Raw genomic sequence first — 18,552 nt, 5'->3', positions numbered from 1 at the left:
GGTTCTGGGCAGAAGGGGAAGGGATGAGGGCAGAGGTGAAGGGACTGGATCGAACCCAGTTGAGAGTCTTGTTAACCACTGTGTGCGTGTGTGTGTATGGGGGAGGAGGGGCAGTGGATTTGAGTGGGTGTTCCTTGGGTGGAGGGTGGTATCCTCGGTGGGTTCCATGACTGCTGGGGCAGTTCCGTGAAGGGGGATTCTTCTTTGAAAAAAAAATCAGGAAGCCCTTTTAAAAAAGGCACCCCAATCTTTGAAAAACTGAAGTCGTTGACTTAATACGTCTCATTGAGACGTATAAGATGATGAATGGGATGGATAGGATAGAGGTGGAGAGACTCTTCCCGCTCAGAAAGGATAGTAGGACTAGGGGGCACAGCCTCAAGATAAAGGGGGGGCGGTTTAGAACGGAGTTGAGGAGGAACTTCTTCACTCAAAGGGTGGTGAATCTCTGGAATTCTCTGCCCGTTGAAGTGGTGGAGGCTGCCTCGCTAAATATTTTTAAGACGCGAGTTGATGGGTTTTTGATAAGAGAGGGGATTAAGGGTTATGGGGAGAGGGCGGGAATGTGGAACTGAGCCACGACAGATCAGCCATGATCTTATTGAATGGCGGGGCAGGCTCGAGGGGCTGGATGGCCTACTCCTGCTCCATGTTCTTATGTTCTTAATCAGATCACCCCCCTCCCACCTCAACCAGCTTGATGTCACCCTAATTTTTGTTCTACTAAGAGCCTAAAGATACAGCTTTCACCCAGTTTCTCACACCCGGTGCTCCATCTGCAAAATAAAATCAGAAAATTCCACCCAACATATTCACATTCTTTATACACCACCATAAACATAGCAGCATGATGGCACAGTGGTTACCACTGCTGCCTCGCAGCTCCAGGGACCCAGATTCGATTCCAGCCTTGGGTCACTGTCTGTGTAGAGTTTGCACGTTCTCTCCATGTCTGCGTGGGTTTCCTCCAGGTGCTCCGGTTTCCTCCCACAGTCCAAAGATGTGCAGGTTAGATTGATTGGCCATGCTAAATTGCCCCTGGGTGTTGGTGGGATTAGCAGGGTAAATACAAGGGATGAGGCCTGGGTGGGATTGTTGTTGGCGTAGGCTTGATGGGCCGAATGGCCTCCTCCTGTACTGTAGGCATTCTATGATTCTAGATAATAAATTCTGAAGATTATACCAGTACAAATTAAAGAACCATATCGAATAGTGGTCCAGCACCGTCACTGAGCTTTCTGTGCTGATACCCATAACCCAGTGAAGAAATTATATACTACGAACAAATTCTCCTCATCCCCAGTGACAGACAAACAGCAACAGACCTGATATTTCTGCCTATTTCACCCAAAGTTCACACATTTCAAAATGCTCTGTCTAAACACAAAGAGGACAAATGTCACAATTAAACCAGTGACTGATTTTCACAACTCAAGTTGACATAGTAGAAAATAATTAATACATTAATCAACAAGCTTTACTTCAATGCTAATGATGGCACTGAAAATTCAACATTCACAGCATTACTGAATAAATTGCTGGAGGCCTTGTTACATTGTCAAAATGATCGCTTGGAACTATTACTGCTCCCATCCTAGTTTGCGACTTTTATCCGGCCTATCAATTCGATAAAGGTGTTCTGCCGGCGAGAAGTAGCCCAGGTATTCCACTGTGTCTGGGGTAGTGTCGTAGTGATAGTGCCCACCCTCTCCATGATGGCTGAAACAATGGGTGTGCTCCACACGGAGGTCAAATCCCTTGTAAAAGAAAACAGATCAGCTAGTACCTTCTAAACCTTTTGCTGGGGTATCACAGGAACCAACAGCTGGGAGGTACTGACACCTACACAGGCAAATACTTGAGCAGGAATTGCTACATAGTTATGTATAGCTGGAATGTTAACTTACTCCTGTCCACAGTCCTGGGGCAACTGGACCACCTATGTGGTACCTGAACCAACTAACGCACTCCGGGACCAACTAATTGCTGTCTTGGCTGACAGCCACTAACTCAGTATTGAGCCTGGCATCCTCTGATCTGTATGGCTTTGTGCTACACTGTATGTTGCATTTATCCATCAAAAGACCTCCTAAAATAAAGGGCAAACTTCTCCCAGGACATTTCTAAGTGTCATAATGGTGAGAAAACAGGAGTGATCTGCGCCAGTCTCTCAGGCACGTTCCACACTGCAATCCTCCCATTCACAGTCACGTTATTGGAGAGTTGGGAGCTGCCGGCCGGTTCTGGCAGCAGGGGGATGGGATGAAACACACTGGTTAGCCCGGCTATAAAATGCTATGGTGCAGTTTCGCAAGGAAGACCCCCTCCCTCACCCCACGGGCTTTGGGGTAATCCTATATCGACAGCATTTTCCCCCAACTCCTCCCCGACACAAGTCACTGGCATCAGGGCACTCCCGTTGTGTCCTCCAGCCTGACCCCTGACATGCTCCCCCCCAAGTCCTGTCAAGACCACCTTCACAATCCATGCCACCACGACCCCACCGCTCCTGTCAGGCACCCTGCACATTTCCCCCACCCCTCCATCCTCTGTTATGGCCCCCACTCAGGGTCCACCCTCTCGGCACTGCCCAACTGGTACTGCCGGGCTGTCCAGTGACCAATGATGGGCACTGCCACTGTGCCAGCTGGACAGCGAGATCTATTAAAATTATAATGAACCCAGAAAAAGTATAAATCAAATTTAGGTTAAACATTAAATAACTTTAAAAAGTTATTGAAGGAAAATAGAATTCCTGACAAGCATTTACAAACATCAGACTTTTGCACTTACTGGATCCCGGGACACATACACTGACTGGCAGATAAGAGGAGCACTCATGTCAAAGAACTTCAGCCAATTGTTTACAGCCTCATCACTGTTCAGAGGACAGGAAGAAAACTCGGGCTAGAGAAAAAACTCAACAACTTTAAAGACAAAGAAATACAAAACACGACAGATGTCACCTAAAATTAAAAAAGTCTGTTTATCTTTGTATATCTTCCATTCATTAGAAGAATAAAAACGTTCCTCTCCATATCTGGTCGTGACTGATCATCAAAATCAATATTACTCCCTTACCCCCATATCCCCTGATCCCATTCACCCAAAGAGCTATATCTAATTTCTTCTTGAAATCAGATAATGATTTGGCCTCAACTACTTTCTGTGAATCCACACATTCACCACTCTCTGCCTGAAGAAATTTCTCCTCTAAAAGTTTTAAAAGGTTTACCTCTTATCCTCAAACTATGACCCATAGTTCTGGACTCCCCACCATTGGGAGCATTCTTTCTGAATCTACCCTCTCTAACCCCATTAGAATTTTGTAAGTTTCCATGATATCCCCTCTCACTCTTCTAAACTCCAGTGAATATAATCCTAACTGACTTAGTTTCTCCTCATATAACAGACTTGCCATCCCAGGAAACAGCCTGGTAAACTTTTGCTGTACTCCCTCTATACAAGGACATCCTTCCTCAGACAAGGACGTTAAACTGCACACAATATTCAAGGTGTGACCTCACCAACACCCTATACAATTGCAAAACATTCCTCTTCCTAAATTCAAATGCTCTCACTGTGAAGGCCAACATGCCATTTGCCTTCTTTACTGCCTGCTGTACCTGCGCACTTACGTTCAACAACTGATGCACGAGGATACCATGATCTCGCTGACTATCCACCTCTTTTAATTTACACCCATACAAGTAATAATCTGTCTTCCTATTATTGCTACCAAAGTGGATAACCTCATATTTATCCACTGGGGTGGGGTGACATGGTGGCACAGTGGTTAGCACTGCTGCCTCACAGCGTCAGGGACCCAGGTACAATTCCAGCCTCAGGTCACTGTCTGTGTGGAGTTTGCACTTTCTCCCCATGACTGCCTGGGTTTTCTCCAGGTGCTCCGGCCTGCTCCCACTATCCAAAAATGAGCAGGTTAGGTTGATTGGACATGCTAAATTAATCCTACAGTCAAGGGGATTAGCAGAGTAAATGAAGGTTATGTTATGGGAATAGGGCCTGGGAGGCATTGTGGTCGGTACAGACTCAAGGGGCCGAATGGCGTCCTTCTGTACTGTAGGGATTTTATGATTATACTGCAACTGGCCGAATCCCTCTACCATCAGGATAGCTTCCAATACAAGAAGCCCTTGTTTAAGAGGAATTCATGGCAGATTCAAAGGCATTTCACAGCACCTAGGAACCAGTCCGATCTTGAATATAACACTGATCACTAGCCATCCCTCTTAACTGTAATACAGTTCACTCTATGGAAAGCAGCTAGCCAACAAAAATAAGGTCGATGATTACTGAATCCATCAGCTCACAAGCTTTTACATTTTTCAGAAATGTGGTGCCCTGCAACCTTTGCTTCTATCAGTCAGCTTTGAAAATTCTTACTGATGAGGCAAGCTCTTGGCAAACATTTGGTGAGGACAGGCTTCTCCTGAGTGGGCACGTGGTGTGAAAGTTACAACTCTGGGCATCCTGAAGGTGCCCTGATGAGAATTCAAAACATTATCCATCAATCCAGAACATTTCAACTCCTGGGGCAACAAATGGGTAGGCAAATGTTTCCTCTTTTCAAGGTACCAGGCAAGGGCGCCTGCTTTCCCCTTTATAGTTTGCTATAATTATTGAGCTCCTTGCTATTGCATTTCATGATAGCTAGTGAATGACAGGGGTACGATGGGGGAGGGACATTGCACAGAGGTTCTCACTTTATGCAGATGACCTTCTCCTTTACATTACAGACCTTGCTGTGTCTTTGCCTAATGTTTTGTCTATTCTTGAGGAATTTGGTGATACTTTTGGGTTATAAACTCAATTTAAATTCCCTGAATCAGAAGCTGTATCCTCAATATTTCTGCTTTATTCCTACCCATCCACACCTTACTCTGCCCTGTCTCTCATATACTCATACGGGCAGCACAGTGGTTAGCTGCCTCACAACTCCAGGTGTCAGGGATCAAATCCAACCTCGGGTGACTGTCTGTGAGGAGTTTACAAGTTCTTCCCGTGTGCGTGTGTTCCCTCCAAGTGCTCCGGTTTCCTCCCACAGTCTAAAGGTGTTAGGTGGATTGGCCATGCTAAATTGCCCCTTGGTGTCCCAAGATGTGTAGGTTAAATGGATTAGACATATACAATGCAGTAAAAAGGTGAAGTTGCCATAGTCCTAGCTGACCATAGGCTTTTAAGGGGGAGAGCTCACTGATTTAACATGAGGATCACCACACCTCAAGTGAGAGGCAAGGTTGAGAAAACAGCCCTTCATGAATAACTTCAGCCAGTACAGGAACTGAACCTGCACGGTTTGCATTGCTCTGCATCACAAGCCCACTGTCCAACCAACTAAGCTAAACTGACCCGCACAATTGCAGTACTGTGTAGAAAACACTCCAGGCATTGGGACTCACCATAACATGAATCTTAGCTTTTCCTTTTTGAATGAGGAAAGTTCCCCCCATTCCTACAGGTTTATCTCCATAGTGTCGTTCAAGTGCTTCCCTCATGCAGCTCACAAAGTTACTCTGTCCTGTTCTTCTGCTGCTTTTTACTTCAACAACCTAGTTAACAACAGTATGAAACAAGATTATACCACAAGTCCAAATAATCTTGTATACATTTTATTATAAATCCTTTTATACTTTAGATTTCTGCATTGAAATTGCACTGTGCAATATTAACCACAAATGTACCAACCAACCCACTTCTTACCATATTATAATTTGCTAATGTCTTCATAACTGACCACCACAAAGGAATGAGCACAGTAACTAGACTTAAATGCAAACTGTTTCAAAAGCATTAACATAGATTTGAACATACAAAGCAAAATCAACATACTGTGGATGCTGGAAATCTGAAATAAATATAGAACATGTTGGAAAATATTCAGCAAGTCTGGCAACATCTGAATAACAATATAGAAAGGGAAACAGAGGTAATGTTACAGGTCAGTGATCTTTCACCAGAACTGGCTTTTCTTTAAATTAAACAATAACTTGAGGTATGGTGGCAGAGTCAGAGGGAACAATCAGAGAGTTAGTGTTTGGCCTCTGCTACTTAGGGTCAATTTGCTAGACATCAACAGCACCATCCTTGTTGGCATGAAATATTAACTCTGTTTCACTCTCTTATAGATGCAGCCAGACCCGCCGAGTTCAACCAGCATTTTCTGTTATCTATTATATACAAAGCACAGTGCATTAGCTATTAACTACCCAGTGCAACACGCAAACTGGAGCACCAATGGAAAATCCTGCGGAAAAAATTAGTTATCCAAAGATCTTTCTGATAGAAAGTAACCCTTTTGAGATATTTTGTTTCCATGGACACAAACATTCAACAGCAACATTCACTGTCACTTTTAAGCGGGATGCTATCTTAGGCATGTCATTCCCTACCCACCATCTAGATCTCCCAATCAAACAATCGCTTCACCTAATGTTCAAACTCTCAAATGACATGGCCCACAAATCATTTACATGCACACTCTTGATTTTGCTTCCTAGATCACATGGTGGGAGGCCTGGTAGAGGACAAAACAGCCTGTCCTATCTCCACAGGTCAGATATCAGCTTGCTCAAGCATGTATAATTTGAAAGGCTGCACTTTGGAGCTGGAAAGCTAAGTAGTGGTGAATTTTAGTAATCATTGGAAAGCTACCAAAGCCTCTAACACATTGGGCAATGCTACGCTATTCCTTAGATAAAGTTCAACCATTGTAGTGTTGTTATAAGTAAGCAGAGACATTCCAGAACAAAACCTATTATAATGTAGACATTTCAGGATAAGACAGGAGATAAGTGCATGCATTATATCTTTAAGTGGCCATGCGTGATGTTGGGCAGGGTTTTCCATCCCTTCCCTCCAGTGGGATCTGTTGGTCCTTCCAAAGGCAACCTTCCACATCAGGTTCCCCAGCAATAGGCAGATGAGCCATGCAAAGGGCCGTAGACATGGGCAGAACTAGAAGATCCTGCTGGTGGCCAAGACCTGTGAGCTGCTTCCATTAGCTGGAAAGCACGCTATGGAAGTGGGTGGGTGGGGGAGGAGCAGAAAATCCAGCCGTAACTTTCTGCACTGTTATTTTCTCCAGCTAATCAGAAAAATGAAAGAAACTGTGTTGTTAACCATGACTCAATTAGTCGCACTATTCCCCTGAATACGAAGGTTGTGGGTTCAAGACCCACTCCAGGAATCTGAGCACATAAATCTAGGCTACCAATACAGTATTGAGGGAAGGAGGCATTAACAGAAGTGCCTTCAGCTAAATTGATAAAGGGTGCCAAGGAAGCACGGAGGTTAACACTGCTGCCTCACAGCTCCAGGGATCCGGGTTCTATTCCAGCTTCAGGTGACTGTGTGGAGTTTGCACATTCTCCCGCTATCTGCATGGGTTTCCCCCACACTCCAAAGCTGTGCAGGTTAGGTTGGATTGGCCATACTAAATTATCCGTTAGTATCAGAGGGTCTAGCAGGGTAAATACATGGAGTAATGAGGATACAGCGTAGGTGGAATTGTGGTCAGTGTGGGCTCAATGGGCTGAATGGCCTCTTTCTGCACTGTAGGGGTTCTAGGATTCGATAAAGACTCACGCCAAAGCTTTATCAAAGCTTTGGCAAAGGGTTATGTGGACTCGAAACGTCACCTCTTTTCTCTCCTTACAGATGCTGCCAGACCTGCTGAAATTTTCCAGTATTTTCTCTTTTGGTTTTAGAGTCCAGCATCCACAGTAATTTGCTTTTATCAAAGGAATTCTATTCACCTTTCCTGGTTTTCCCTCACTAATGTACAGGTTTGCCAGCAGTGCAAAGTCGCAAGTCTTGTACTTTTCGCCATAATTCTCCAGGATACATTCACCTGTCGCAGGGTTTATTTTGGCACTGTAGCTGTGGTTCACTTCAGATCGACTACCTGCTTTGGTCGAGACATTGGGCATAAGCTGAAGTGAAGCAAAACACATAAAATCAGTAAGCAAACTATCTTCCACATCATACCTGGAGATCTATAGAATGGCACTCCAACTGCACTCAGTTGCAAGTAAACCGTATGAACTAAAAACGCTCTGAATCCAAACATAATTTCGTAATCATCAGAATTTAACAGCAGTCACTGCGGTCCTCACTGTTAACACAAAAGCATCTCTGGGAGTCCCCACCTTATGTACAAAAACACTGGCCTCTTCTTCTTGGAAACTGAATGTCATAATAATCTACAATTTTTAATGACTTACAAATTGGGACGTTATATATTTGCAACACAGCAACAAAAATTTGGTTGACTAGGCCAATTAGAAATTGTCGTAGACAATGCCCTACAAAAGGAAGAATGTAGATTGGGGGCAGATGTTTGAGGGCAATCAACATGTGGTACGTGGAAGGCTTTTGAGTGCAAGTTGATAGGAATTCAGGACCACCACGGTCCTGAAAGGATAAAGGGCAAGTATGGCAAGTTTCAGGAACCTTGGATACAAGAGATATTGTGAGCCTGGTCAAAAAGGAAAAGGAAGCACTTGTCAAATCTAGGAGGCTGGGAACACACACACAAAGCAAGTGTGGAATACAGGGAAAGTAGAAAGAAACTTAAGTAAGGAGGACTAAAAGGGGTCATGAAAAGTCATTGTCAGCAGGATTAAGGAAAATCCCAAGGCTTTTTATGCATATATAAAGAGCAAGAGGGTACCCAGGGACAGGGTTGGCCCACGCAAGGACAGGGGAGAAAATCTATGCATGAAGCCAGAGGAAATGGGTGAGGTGTTAAATGAGAGCTTTGCATCAGTATTCTCCAAAGAGAAGAACTTGCTGGATGATGGGACTGGGGAAGGGTGTATAGATAGTTTGAGTCATGTTGAGATCAAAAAGGAGGAGGTATTGGGGTCTTGAGAAACATTAAGGTAAATAAGTCCCCAGGGCCTGATGGGATATACTGAGAGGGGCAAGGGAGGAAATTGCTGGGGCCTTGAGAGAAATCTTTATATCATCACTGGCTGCAGGGGAAGTCCCAGAGCATTGAAGAATAGCCAATATTGTTCCTTTATTTAAAAAGGGTAGCAAGAATAATCCAAGTAATTACAAGCCGGTGAGCCTTACGTCAGTGGTAGGGAAATTATTGGAGAGGATCCTTTGAGACAGGATTTACTCCCATTTGGAAATAAATGGATATATTAGCGAGAGGCAACATGGTTTTGTGAAAGGGAGATCATGTCTAACTAACTTGATCGAGTTTTTTGAGGAAGTAACGAAGGTGATTGATGAGGGTAGGGCAGTGGATGGATTTCAGTAAGGCCTTTGACAAGGTCCCCCATAGCAGACTGGTACAGAAGGTGAAGTCGCATGGGATTAGAGGTGAGCTGGCAAGATGGATACAGAACTGGTTCGGTCATAGAAGACAGACGATAACAGTGGAATGCTGCATTTCTGAATGGAGGGTTGTGACTACTGATATTCCTCAGGGATCAGTGCTGGGACCTTTGTTGTTTATAATGTATATAAATGATTTGGAGGAAAATGCAACTGGCTTGGTAAGTAAGTTTGCGGAGGATACAAAGGTTGGTGGATTTGCAGATAGTGATGACGACCGTCAGAGGATACAGCAGGATATAAATCAATTGGAGACTTGGGCAGAGAGATGGCAATTGGGGTTTAATCCTGACAAATGTGAGATAATGCATTTTGAAAGATCTAATACAGATAGGAAATATACAGTAAATGGCAGAACCCTTAAGAATATTGATAGGCAGAAGGATCTGGTTTACAGGTATACAGGTCACTGAAAATGGCAATGCAGGTGGAGGAGGTAGTCAAGAAGGCATTCAGCATGCTTGCTTTCATCAGCTGAGGCATTAAGTTTAAAAATTGCCAAGTCATGTTGCAGCTTTATAAAACTTTAGTTCTGCTGCACTTGGAATATAGTGTTCAATTCTGGTTGCCACACTGCCATGTGTGGAGGCTTTGGAGAGGGTGCAGAGAAGATTTACTAGGATTTTGCCTGGTATGGAGGGTATTAGCTATGAGGAGAGGTTGGAGAAACTTGGTTTGTTCTCACTGGAACGATGGAGGTTGAGGGACAACCTGATAGAAGGCTACAAAATTATGAGGGGCATGGACAGGGTGGAAGAATCAATTACTAGGATGCATAAGTTTAAGATGCGAAGACCAAGGTTTAAAGTAGACGTACGAGGCAAGTTTTTTTCACACGGGGGTGGTGGGTGCCTGGGGGGGTAATGGAAGCAGGTATGATAGTGACTTCTAAGGGTGTCTTGACAAATACATGAATAGGATGGGAATACAGGGATATGGTCCCTGGAAGGGGAGGGGGTTTTAGTTCAATCGGGCAGGATGGTCGGTGCAGGCCTGGGAGGCCGAAGGGCCTGTTCCAATGCTGTAATTTTCTTTGTGCTTTGTTTTTAAAAATGAGTGCTGCTTAGCTGAGACAGACTAACTCAAGGATCAAACTTGAGGCCTGCCTGCCTTGTCTGGTTCAGTACCACACCAGGTACTGTAATCTCCAATCAAATCACTGGAACATTACAGCATCTTGAGGGGAACTGCTTGATAGAGCAGACGCAGCACGGTTTCCTTAAAGGGAAGTCGTGTCTGACAAATTTACTGGAGTTCTATGAGGATGTGTCTAGGGCGGTGGATAGAGGAGAGCCGGTGGATGTGGTCTTCCTGGATTTTCAGAAGGCGTTTGACAAGGTACCTCACAAGAGGTTATTACAGAAGGTCAGGGGACATGGAGTTGGGGGTAGGGTGTTAGCGTGGATAGAGGACTGGTTGTCAAATAGGAGGCAGAGAGTGGGGATCAATGGGTGCTATTCGGATTGGCGGATGGTGACTAGTGGAGTGCCCCAGGGGTCGGTGCTGGGGCCTCAGCTATTTACCATTTATATAGATGATCTGGAGGAGGGAACCGAGCGTAGGGTGTCGAAATTTGCTGATGACACCAAAATTGGTGGAAAGGCAAATTGTGCGGAGGGTGGGGAGAGTCTACAGAAGGATCTAGATAGGCTGGGCGAATGGGCCAGGAAATGGCAAATGGAATTTAATGTTGGTAAGTGCGAGGTGGTCCACTTTGGTAGGAATAATGGTAGGAAGGATTATTACTTACGTGGAGAAAAACTGCAGCGGGCGACGGTGCAGAGGGACCTCGGGGTCCTTGTGCATGAGTCGCAAAAACCCAGCTTGCAGGTGCAGCAGGTGGTCAGGAAGGCGAATGGGATGCTGGCCTTCATCGCGAGGGGGATTGAATATAAAAGTAGGGAGGTCTTGCTGCGGCTGTATAGGGCATTGGTGAGGTCGCAGCTGGAGTACTGTGTGCAGTTTTGGGCGCCGTACTTACGCAAGGATATTTTAGCCTTGGAGGGAGTGCAGAGGAGGTTTACTAGGCTGATGCCAGAGTTGAGGGGGTTGAGCTATGAGGAGAGGCTGAATAGATTGGGCTTGTACTCGTTGGAGTTTAGAAGAATGAGGGGAGACCTCATTGAGACGTATAAGATGATGAATGGGATGGATAGGATAGAGGTGGAGAGACTCTTCCCGCTCAGAAAGGATAGTAGGACTAGGGGGCATAGCCTCAAGATAAAGGGGGGGCGGTTTAGAACAGAGTTGAGGAGGAACTTCTTCACTCAAAGGGTGGTGAATCTCTGGAATTCTCTGCCCGTTGAAGTGGTGGAGGCTGCCTCGCTAAATATTTTTAAGACGCGGGTTGATGGGTTTTTGATGAGAGAGGGGATTAAGGGTTAAGGGGAGAGGGCGGGAATGTGGAACTGAGCCACGACAGATCAGCCATGATCTTATTGAATGGCGGGGCAGGCTCGAAGGGCTAGTTGGCCTACTCCTGCTCCTATTTCTTATGTTCTTATATCACTGATGTCTAAAATAAGTTGGAGCCTACGTTAATGGCCTACATTATTTTCTCAAGAACATAAGAAATAGGAGCAGGTCAGATCATACACCTTTCGATGTTACTCAACCATTCAAAACAAACATGGTTGATCTTTTGCCTGAAAGCCACTTCCCCGCCCAATCCTCATAGGTTAAAAATCTCTCCCAGCTTCGAATATATTCAACGATGAAGATTCACGATCCTTTGAATGAAGACATTTCTCTTCACCTCTGTCCGAAATAATCAAACTGAGACTGTGCACCCTTGATCTAGATTCCCCAGTCAGAACAAACAACCTCTCAGTCTCTACTCTGTCAAGCCCCTTCAGAATCTTCTATTCTTCAGTGAGATCACCTCTGATTCTTCTAAATTTCAGAGAGTTTAGGCCCAACATACTTAGCGTCTCCTCCTAGGACAATCCTCTCATCCCAGGGACCAATCTAGTGAACCTTCACTGTAGCACCATCAAGGCAAGTACAGCCTTCCTGAGATATGGAGACCAAACCAGCACACTCAGGTGAGGTCTCAACGAAGTCCTATACAAAGTTCTATACTTTTTTGTCAAGGGGGCTCCCATCGCTTGCAATAAAGGCAAACACACTGTTTGGCATACCTGTACGATAACTTTATATGGTCCTTGTACCAGTTCACCCAAGTCTCACTAAACATCAATACTTAAAAGTTTCATGCTAGTTAAAAACATTCTGCTTTTCTATTATTACCAAAGTGAATAACCTCATATTAAATGTCACTTGCCATCTTGTTGCTCATTTACTTAACCTGTCTATATCTCTTTGCACCCTGGGCCCTTATCTTGCATTTTTGATTGGCAGCTAACTGAATGCATTTCAGAAGTCCAAATATGCTGCTTCTGCTCGTTTCCCTTTATCTTTTCCATTTTCCCTTTTTAGTCTTTTGTTAAAGATTTTGAATGTTTCCCACTGTCTGTTTACAACCACACCATTTTCATCAAGTTTACCTAATCACCCTCAGCCAGCTCTACCTTTCACAGATGTAGTTTAGAACGTGTCACTTATAAACGTAATATGAAATTCAATTGTATTATGAGGTATTTTCAAAAGTCACCTTATATACAGGTTCATCATATCAAGGCTAAATGGCTATCATAGTTGTAACAAACACTTATAATTTGTACCTCTGCATTCACACCCACAGCTCTGAATGATGCCGCCCCAGCTCCAAGGATGAAGGCACCAGGCAGTTCCACTTCCTCAGCAACCGTATTAAGATTATAAATCTGTAATGAAAAATACAAATATACATGTTCCTTTATATTATAATAAACCTCCCCCAATGGTACACAAAATCCCAGCAGTTCATAAGAGGCCATTTGGCTCATTGAGTCTGCACCAACTCATTGATAGAGTATCTTATCCATGCTGTAAGTTGAAGAAATATGTGCCTAATATCAGGAACCTTATACTATTTGACGCGTCAGTTTGTGTTCCCACGGTGGCACAGTGGTTCACACTGCTGCCTCACAGATCCTGGGACCTGGATTCAAATGCTGGCTCGGGTGCTTTCTGTGTGGAGTTTGCATGTTTGTGTGGGTTTTCTCCCACAGTCCAAAGATGTGTGGGTTAGATGCATTGGTCATGCTAAATTGCCCCTTTGTGTCTCGGGATGCATAGGTTAGCAGGGTACATATGCAGGATTACGGTGCTAAGGCCTAGGTGAGACTGTTGTCGGTGTAGGCTCACTGGGCCAAATGCTCTCCTTCTGCACTGCAGGGTTTCTATGTAAGGCAATTGAATAGTTTGGGAAATGTTGAATATATGGAAGTCAATTAAGAATCTCCTGCTGCTATGGCCTAGCACATGTGCCTGTGTTATAAGGTGTTAAGTAAAGGCAGGTTCTTGTAGAGTCCTCTTAACAGATTTGCTAGGCAGAATTAAATGCCCTTCCCCAAGGCACGAAAATGCCTTCTCTACATTGCCCTGACTGAGTTTGTGGCAGCAAAGCTCATGGAGAGCCTCCCTGCCCTGCCACCAATTAATATCCACCGAGGGCTACACCTTGCCACCACTGCCACCCAGCCGATGGCAGAAGTCTTACCATGCGTAAAAATTTGTTTGTAGGCTTCTCAAGGGGCAGGTTTCGCAGATAAAGGTACCTCATCAGAACAAGGGGGCTTGGGTGCCTGAAAGCTATCCTCTGCCCTTACTGCCAATCTGCCCCTGCAGCTGGGACCTTCAGCAATCCCTGTACTCCGGTGGGTGTATTACTGGCAACAGCACCATTCCCCCAGTGGTGCTCCTGAGCAATGCACAGCTGCCAGCCTCCAAATGGCCAGCAGATCTTAGCAGTGGCGATCTCCGCAATCAAGGTCCTTGATCCTGGGGACGTCTTGCCGCTCCCCAGATAAATGCATGATTGGGAATCCCAAAGAATAAATTTCATCAAATGGAAATTCTCCTCACTTTGTCAGTTTGTGGAAGAGGTAAAAGATAAGGAACTCCTCCCACGTCTGCTATTCGAGGTTTTCCACATAGCCCTGTAAAATAAAAACATACTGCAGTGAAGGTTAACTCCAAAAATTCAATAGATCAAATAAACTTTCCACTGAATGAAATGCTAATGTCAACACTAATGGAAAGCAAAACTAATTATTTTAGTGCAAAGAGAAATCTAATTTGCCTTGCTGTGTTTGGATGACCCACATCAATTAAATTGATAAACAAACATATTATTATAGGCACAAAGCTATTTTCTCCATGGGCTTTGTCCCTCATCATTCATGTCTTTGACACTGGTATATTCTTCACCTCCATTAACACCAATTCCTTCAGCTGCCACACACATCTGCTGCAATGCTTTTTAAAATGTGCTGATTTGCACAGCATGCAATGATTAACAGTTTAATGGAACATTCAGCCAGTTTTCAAACTAGCCAACATATCAAAGTGCATGTGAATCAAAGATCTATTTTCACTTGAGTCAGCAGTGTACTAATATGAGGAACATTGATGCAATTCAGTTTAAGTTCAATACAGCAGCTCCATGTTAGCACAACAGATTCTCAACTAACAGAGCAGAAGTTAAACTGAAGATCCAATTGTCATGTCTTATAACCCCTCCCAGTAGAATAAGACTGTCTTTAATGGGCCAAACACAAGTGGGAATAACTCCTTCCAGGATGAATCAACCATGTTTCAGAGCAGATAAAAGCTAAATGTAATGGATGTTGGAATCTGAAACAAAAACAGGAAATGCTGGAAAATCTCAGCAGGTCTGACACAATCTGTAAGAAGAGAATACAACCAACATTTCAAGTCTGGATGACCCTTCGCCAAGGCTCTTTGCATTCCTAAACATCTGAAAGGAAGATAAAATGTTTAAGGGTTATCCAGACTCAAAACGTTAGGTCTATTCTCTCCCCACAGATGCTGTCAGACCAGCTGAGATTTTCCAGCATTTTCTGATTATGTTTCAAAGTAGGCTGATCAAGATATATCTTTAATCATGTCCCTGGGAATGGTCATAGATTATAATATTTTACAAGCCAGACTCTGGCAGCAGACATTGAATGTAGAAGCAAAAAAGATTAAGGAAAAATATTTAATTATTTCTTGTTTTCACAAATACATATTCCGCATTTAGTAACTATCAGATTTTTACTCCTTATCATAAATAAAACTAAAACACGTAATTCTTATTCTAACCAGACACAATAATTGTGCTCTGCTTGGAAAAAAATTGATAACCTATTCTGACGAAATTCCTCTGTACACTATTTTAACAAAATCTAATAATCAATTCACTTTAAACAGGTTTACAACTGTTAAAATAAAGAGGAATTATTCACAGAATAATGATGCAAGTTAGATTTGCAGTCCAAGTAAATGTCTGTTCAAAAAACATTTTTTTCTCTCAGCAGAAGGGCTCATTAATTCTTTGTTATCTGCATCCTACATCTAAAGTTAAGAATTTTATTCTTAAAGCTCTGGCAATTGAAACTGTACTTAACCTGCAGCAGCAAAACAGAATGGCTCCTGTGTGAAGTCTGGGCAGTCCACCACAGACACATGAACATCTGCAAAGTTTCTCTTCAGCCCATCCTGCAGCACTGAAAGACAAACAGCAGATCTGAAAAGACATATTTCACCTTGAAGTATTTTTTTTCTCCAGTTCACCTGCAGTAAGTTCAAAAAAAAATCCCTTTTGCATCCATCAAAGTTATTTTGATCCAAGTTAGCAGCCACTGACTTTGCCTCATACAATGATCATCTTGTTTTTTATCTTCTTGATAATTACCTCACTCCTCTCTCCTGAAAGTACTGACTCCATTACTGGGATAGAATTTCTTGAGTACCAGGTAGCCACAATACATTGTTTGGAAAGACTAGTATTCACATATCTGCCTTAACAGTGAGTGCTGCAAAGCTAGCCAACTGCTGAGTCCATTTCTACCTCATCCAACATCCACATGGAGCCGATAGTCTGGGGTGTAGTTTTCTTCTTTGTAATCCAGTGGAACAAAGGCCAAATTTGTGTCCTATCACAGTCTGTGAGAAACACAGCTCACAGTCAAACAATTTAGTCAAGTCAAGTTCTGAAGGAGCAAGATATTTTGTTTAACGTTCTTGCAAGACCAGGTGTCCAAAAAAATTAGGCACACCTTACATAGATTTGCAGCACATTTTATACTTTTTTACAAGCATTGTAATGGCTTTGCAATGTGTTGCTCTCCCCTAATTGGTGGTCCCTGTCCCATCTATGTGTTGTCATTCCCCTATTGGCTCGAGGTGCCCCAAGTTTCCATCCCCTCTACTCCCCATCTAACAATGTCTCCTGTTATCACAAGAGTGCATTAGTAAACTCATCCGTCTCATCTAACACTGTTACATGTCCAGTTCAGATTGGCGGTAATCAATCCTTTGCCAACTTAATCACTGCTGTCCCGACTATCACAGTGACCTTTTTCCCCCTTTTATGCTTAGTTGTAGAAACAACACATCTTGTATACCATTTGCTTTCTATAACTTGGACCTCGTACATTCCTTCAGGATGTGGTGTATGCTTCACTGCACACCACACATCTGGTGTTATTCCTACACCATAGGCAGTCTTTTTATTGTCCCTGACTATTGCTCTGTTAGCAGCAGCGAATTTTATGCCCTATGTTTGAGACTAAAATCACAGTTGTTTCCATAATGTGGGTTATCAATGTGCCTGACTATATCCAGTCTACCTAACTTTATGCTATTTTTCTATGGTGTACAGATATATGTGTTAACAGCATCTTTACCTGTTGCTCACAAGTCTTAGCTGAGATCAGCTAATACAACATAGACCAGCCACCAAAACGTAAACCTTTCTGGCTTCCACAATTATTGGTTAAACCACTGAGTAATTCAGAGATTCACTGCAGATGTGGATCCAACCTAGGGTCATTTCACTGTATGCTCTATCAACATATGTTAGTGGAGTATACTCGTAGAAACCCTACCATGCAAAAGGAGGCTATTCAGCCCATCAAGTCAGCACTGACGCTCTGAGAGTATCCCATCCTATCCCCATAATCCCACATATTTACCCCGCTAATCCCCCTAACCTGGGACACTAAGAGACGACTTAACATGGCCAATCCGCTAACCTGAACACTTTGGACTGCGGGAGGAAACCGGACTACCCAGCGGAAACCCACACAGACAGTAACCCGAGGTCAGAATTTAACCTAGGTCCCTGGCGCTGTGAGGCAGGCAACAATGCTAACCACTGTGCCGCCCCCATCAGGAGCTCCTGCAGGAATCCTTTGGGGATGGGAAAGTTGTCACTGCCGGCCATTCATAATTGACATTTCTAGATCAGTTAATTCTAATTATAGGCAGTTAACCAGGTTTGGAAAATTATGCAGAGAAAGAAAAAATGCCAGTATTCAAACTACAGCCAATGGGACTAATCCAATCCTTAAAACTAGGGAAAATCAGGTCTATTTGTATCAGAAGCAGGACCAACCATTCTTATTCTTACCAGCGACGTTGCATTTTATTTTTAACAGCAAGAGTTTGCTGGTTTTGTGGACCCAGTCTATTGATAGCTGGATCCTCAGTGTCCTGTTTAATATGATAACTTACTGTTAACATTTATCAGCATTTTTTTAAATACTCTAACTTTACTCGATGTTTTCTTAAGGCATTGCACAGTGCAGATAATGCAGGTGGTGAATGAGCTACAGATCACCCTTTACCTTCACAAAGTTCCTCCAAAGCTGGGACATGAAAAGCAGACTTTTCAACGCATCTAGCCATTGCACTTAATCCTGTCCGACTATGAAATTTCCCGGAGAAAGACAAGTGTCTTTCTTTGGACCCTGGTTATTCATTGCTAGGTCTGGGTCAAAGCGAGTGTAATCTGCAAATTCTTGGTCAGAACCTCAAGGCTGTAACATTTTAGCACTGCTACCTCACAGCACCAGGGACCCAGGGTCGATTCCCAACTTGGGTCGTTGTCTGTGCACGTTCTCCCCGTGTCTGCATGGATTTCCTCCCACAGGCCAAAGACGTGGACTGGTCGTACTAAATTGACCACTAGTGTCAGGGGGATTAGCAGGGTAAACGTGTGGGGTTATGGGAATGGGACCTGGGTGGGATTGTTGTCGGTGCTGAATGGCCTCCTTCTGCACTGCAGGG

The 18,552-nt window shown here is 43.7% G+C and overlaps 1 protein-coding gene across 1 annotated transcript; it reads right to left on the bottom strand.

Moving 5' to 3' along the window:
• Nucleotides 1-614: 614 nt before the first annotated feature.
• bkgd (beta-keto-L-gulonate decarboxylase) lies at nt 615-18,225 on the bottom strand. The gene is made up of 8 exons (XM_080210517.1): nt 18,111-18,225; nt 15,888-15,986; nt 14,341-14,414; nt 13,056-13,157; nt 7,779-7,955; nt 5,424-5,573; nt 2,794-2,907; nt 615-1,757 (listed from the first exon to the last, which is right to left on the bottom strand). Exons 1-8 carry the CDS (start codon nt 18,169-18,171, stop codon nt 1,581-1,583), a joined length of 954 nt encoding a protein of 317 aa, XP_080066643.1. The 5' UTR covers nt 18,172-18,225; the 3' UTR covers nt 615-1,580.
• Between the last annotated feature and the right edge of the window lie 327 nt (nt 18,226-18,552).

The sequence above is a fragment of the Carcharhinus amblyrhynchos genome, chromosome 23 (assembly GCF_965287045.1).
Source record: "Carcharhinus amblyrhynchos chromosome 23, sCarAmb.v2.hapA, whole genome shotgun sequence".
NCBI classification, from domain to species: domain Eukaryota; kingdom Metazoa; phylum Chordata; class Chondrichthyes; order Carcharhiniformes; family Carcharhinidae; genus Carcharhinus; species Carcharhinus amblyrhynchos.
This window is presented reverse-complemented; position numbering and strand designations above follow the sequence as displayed.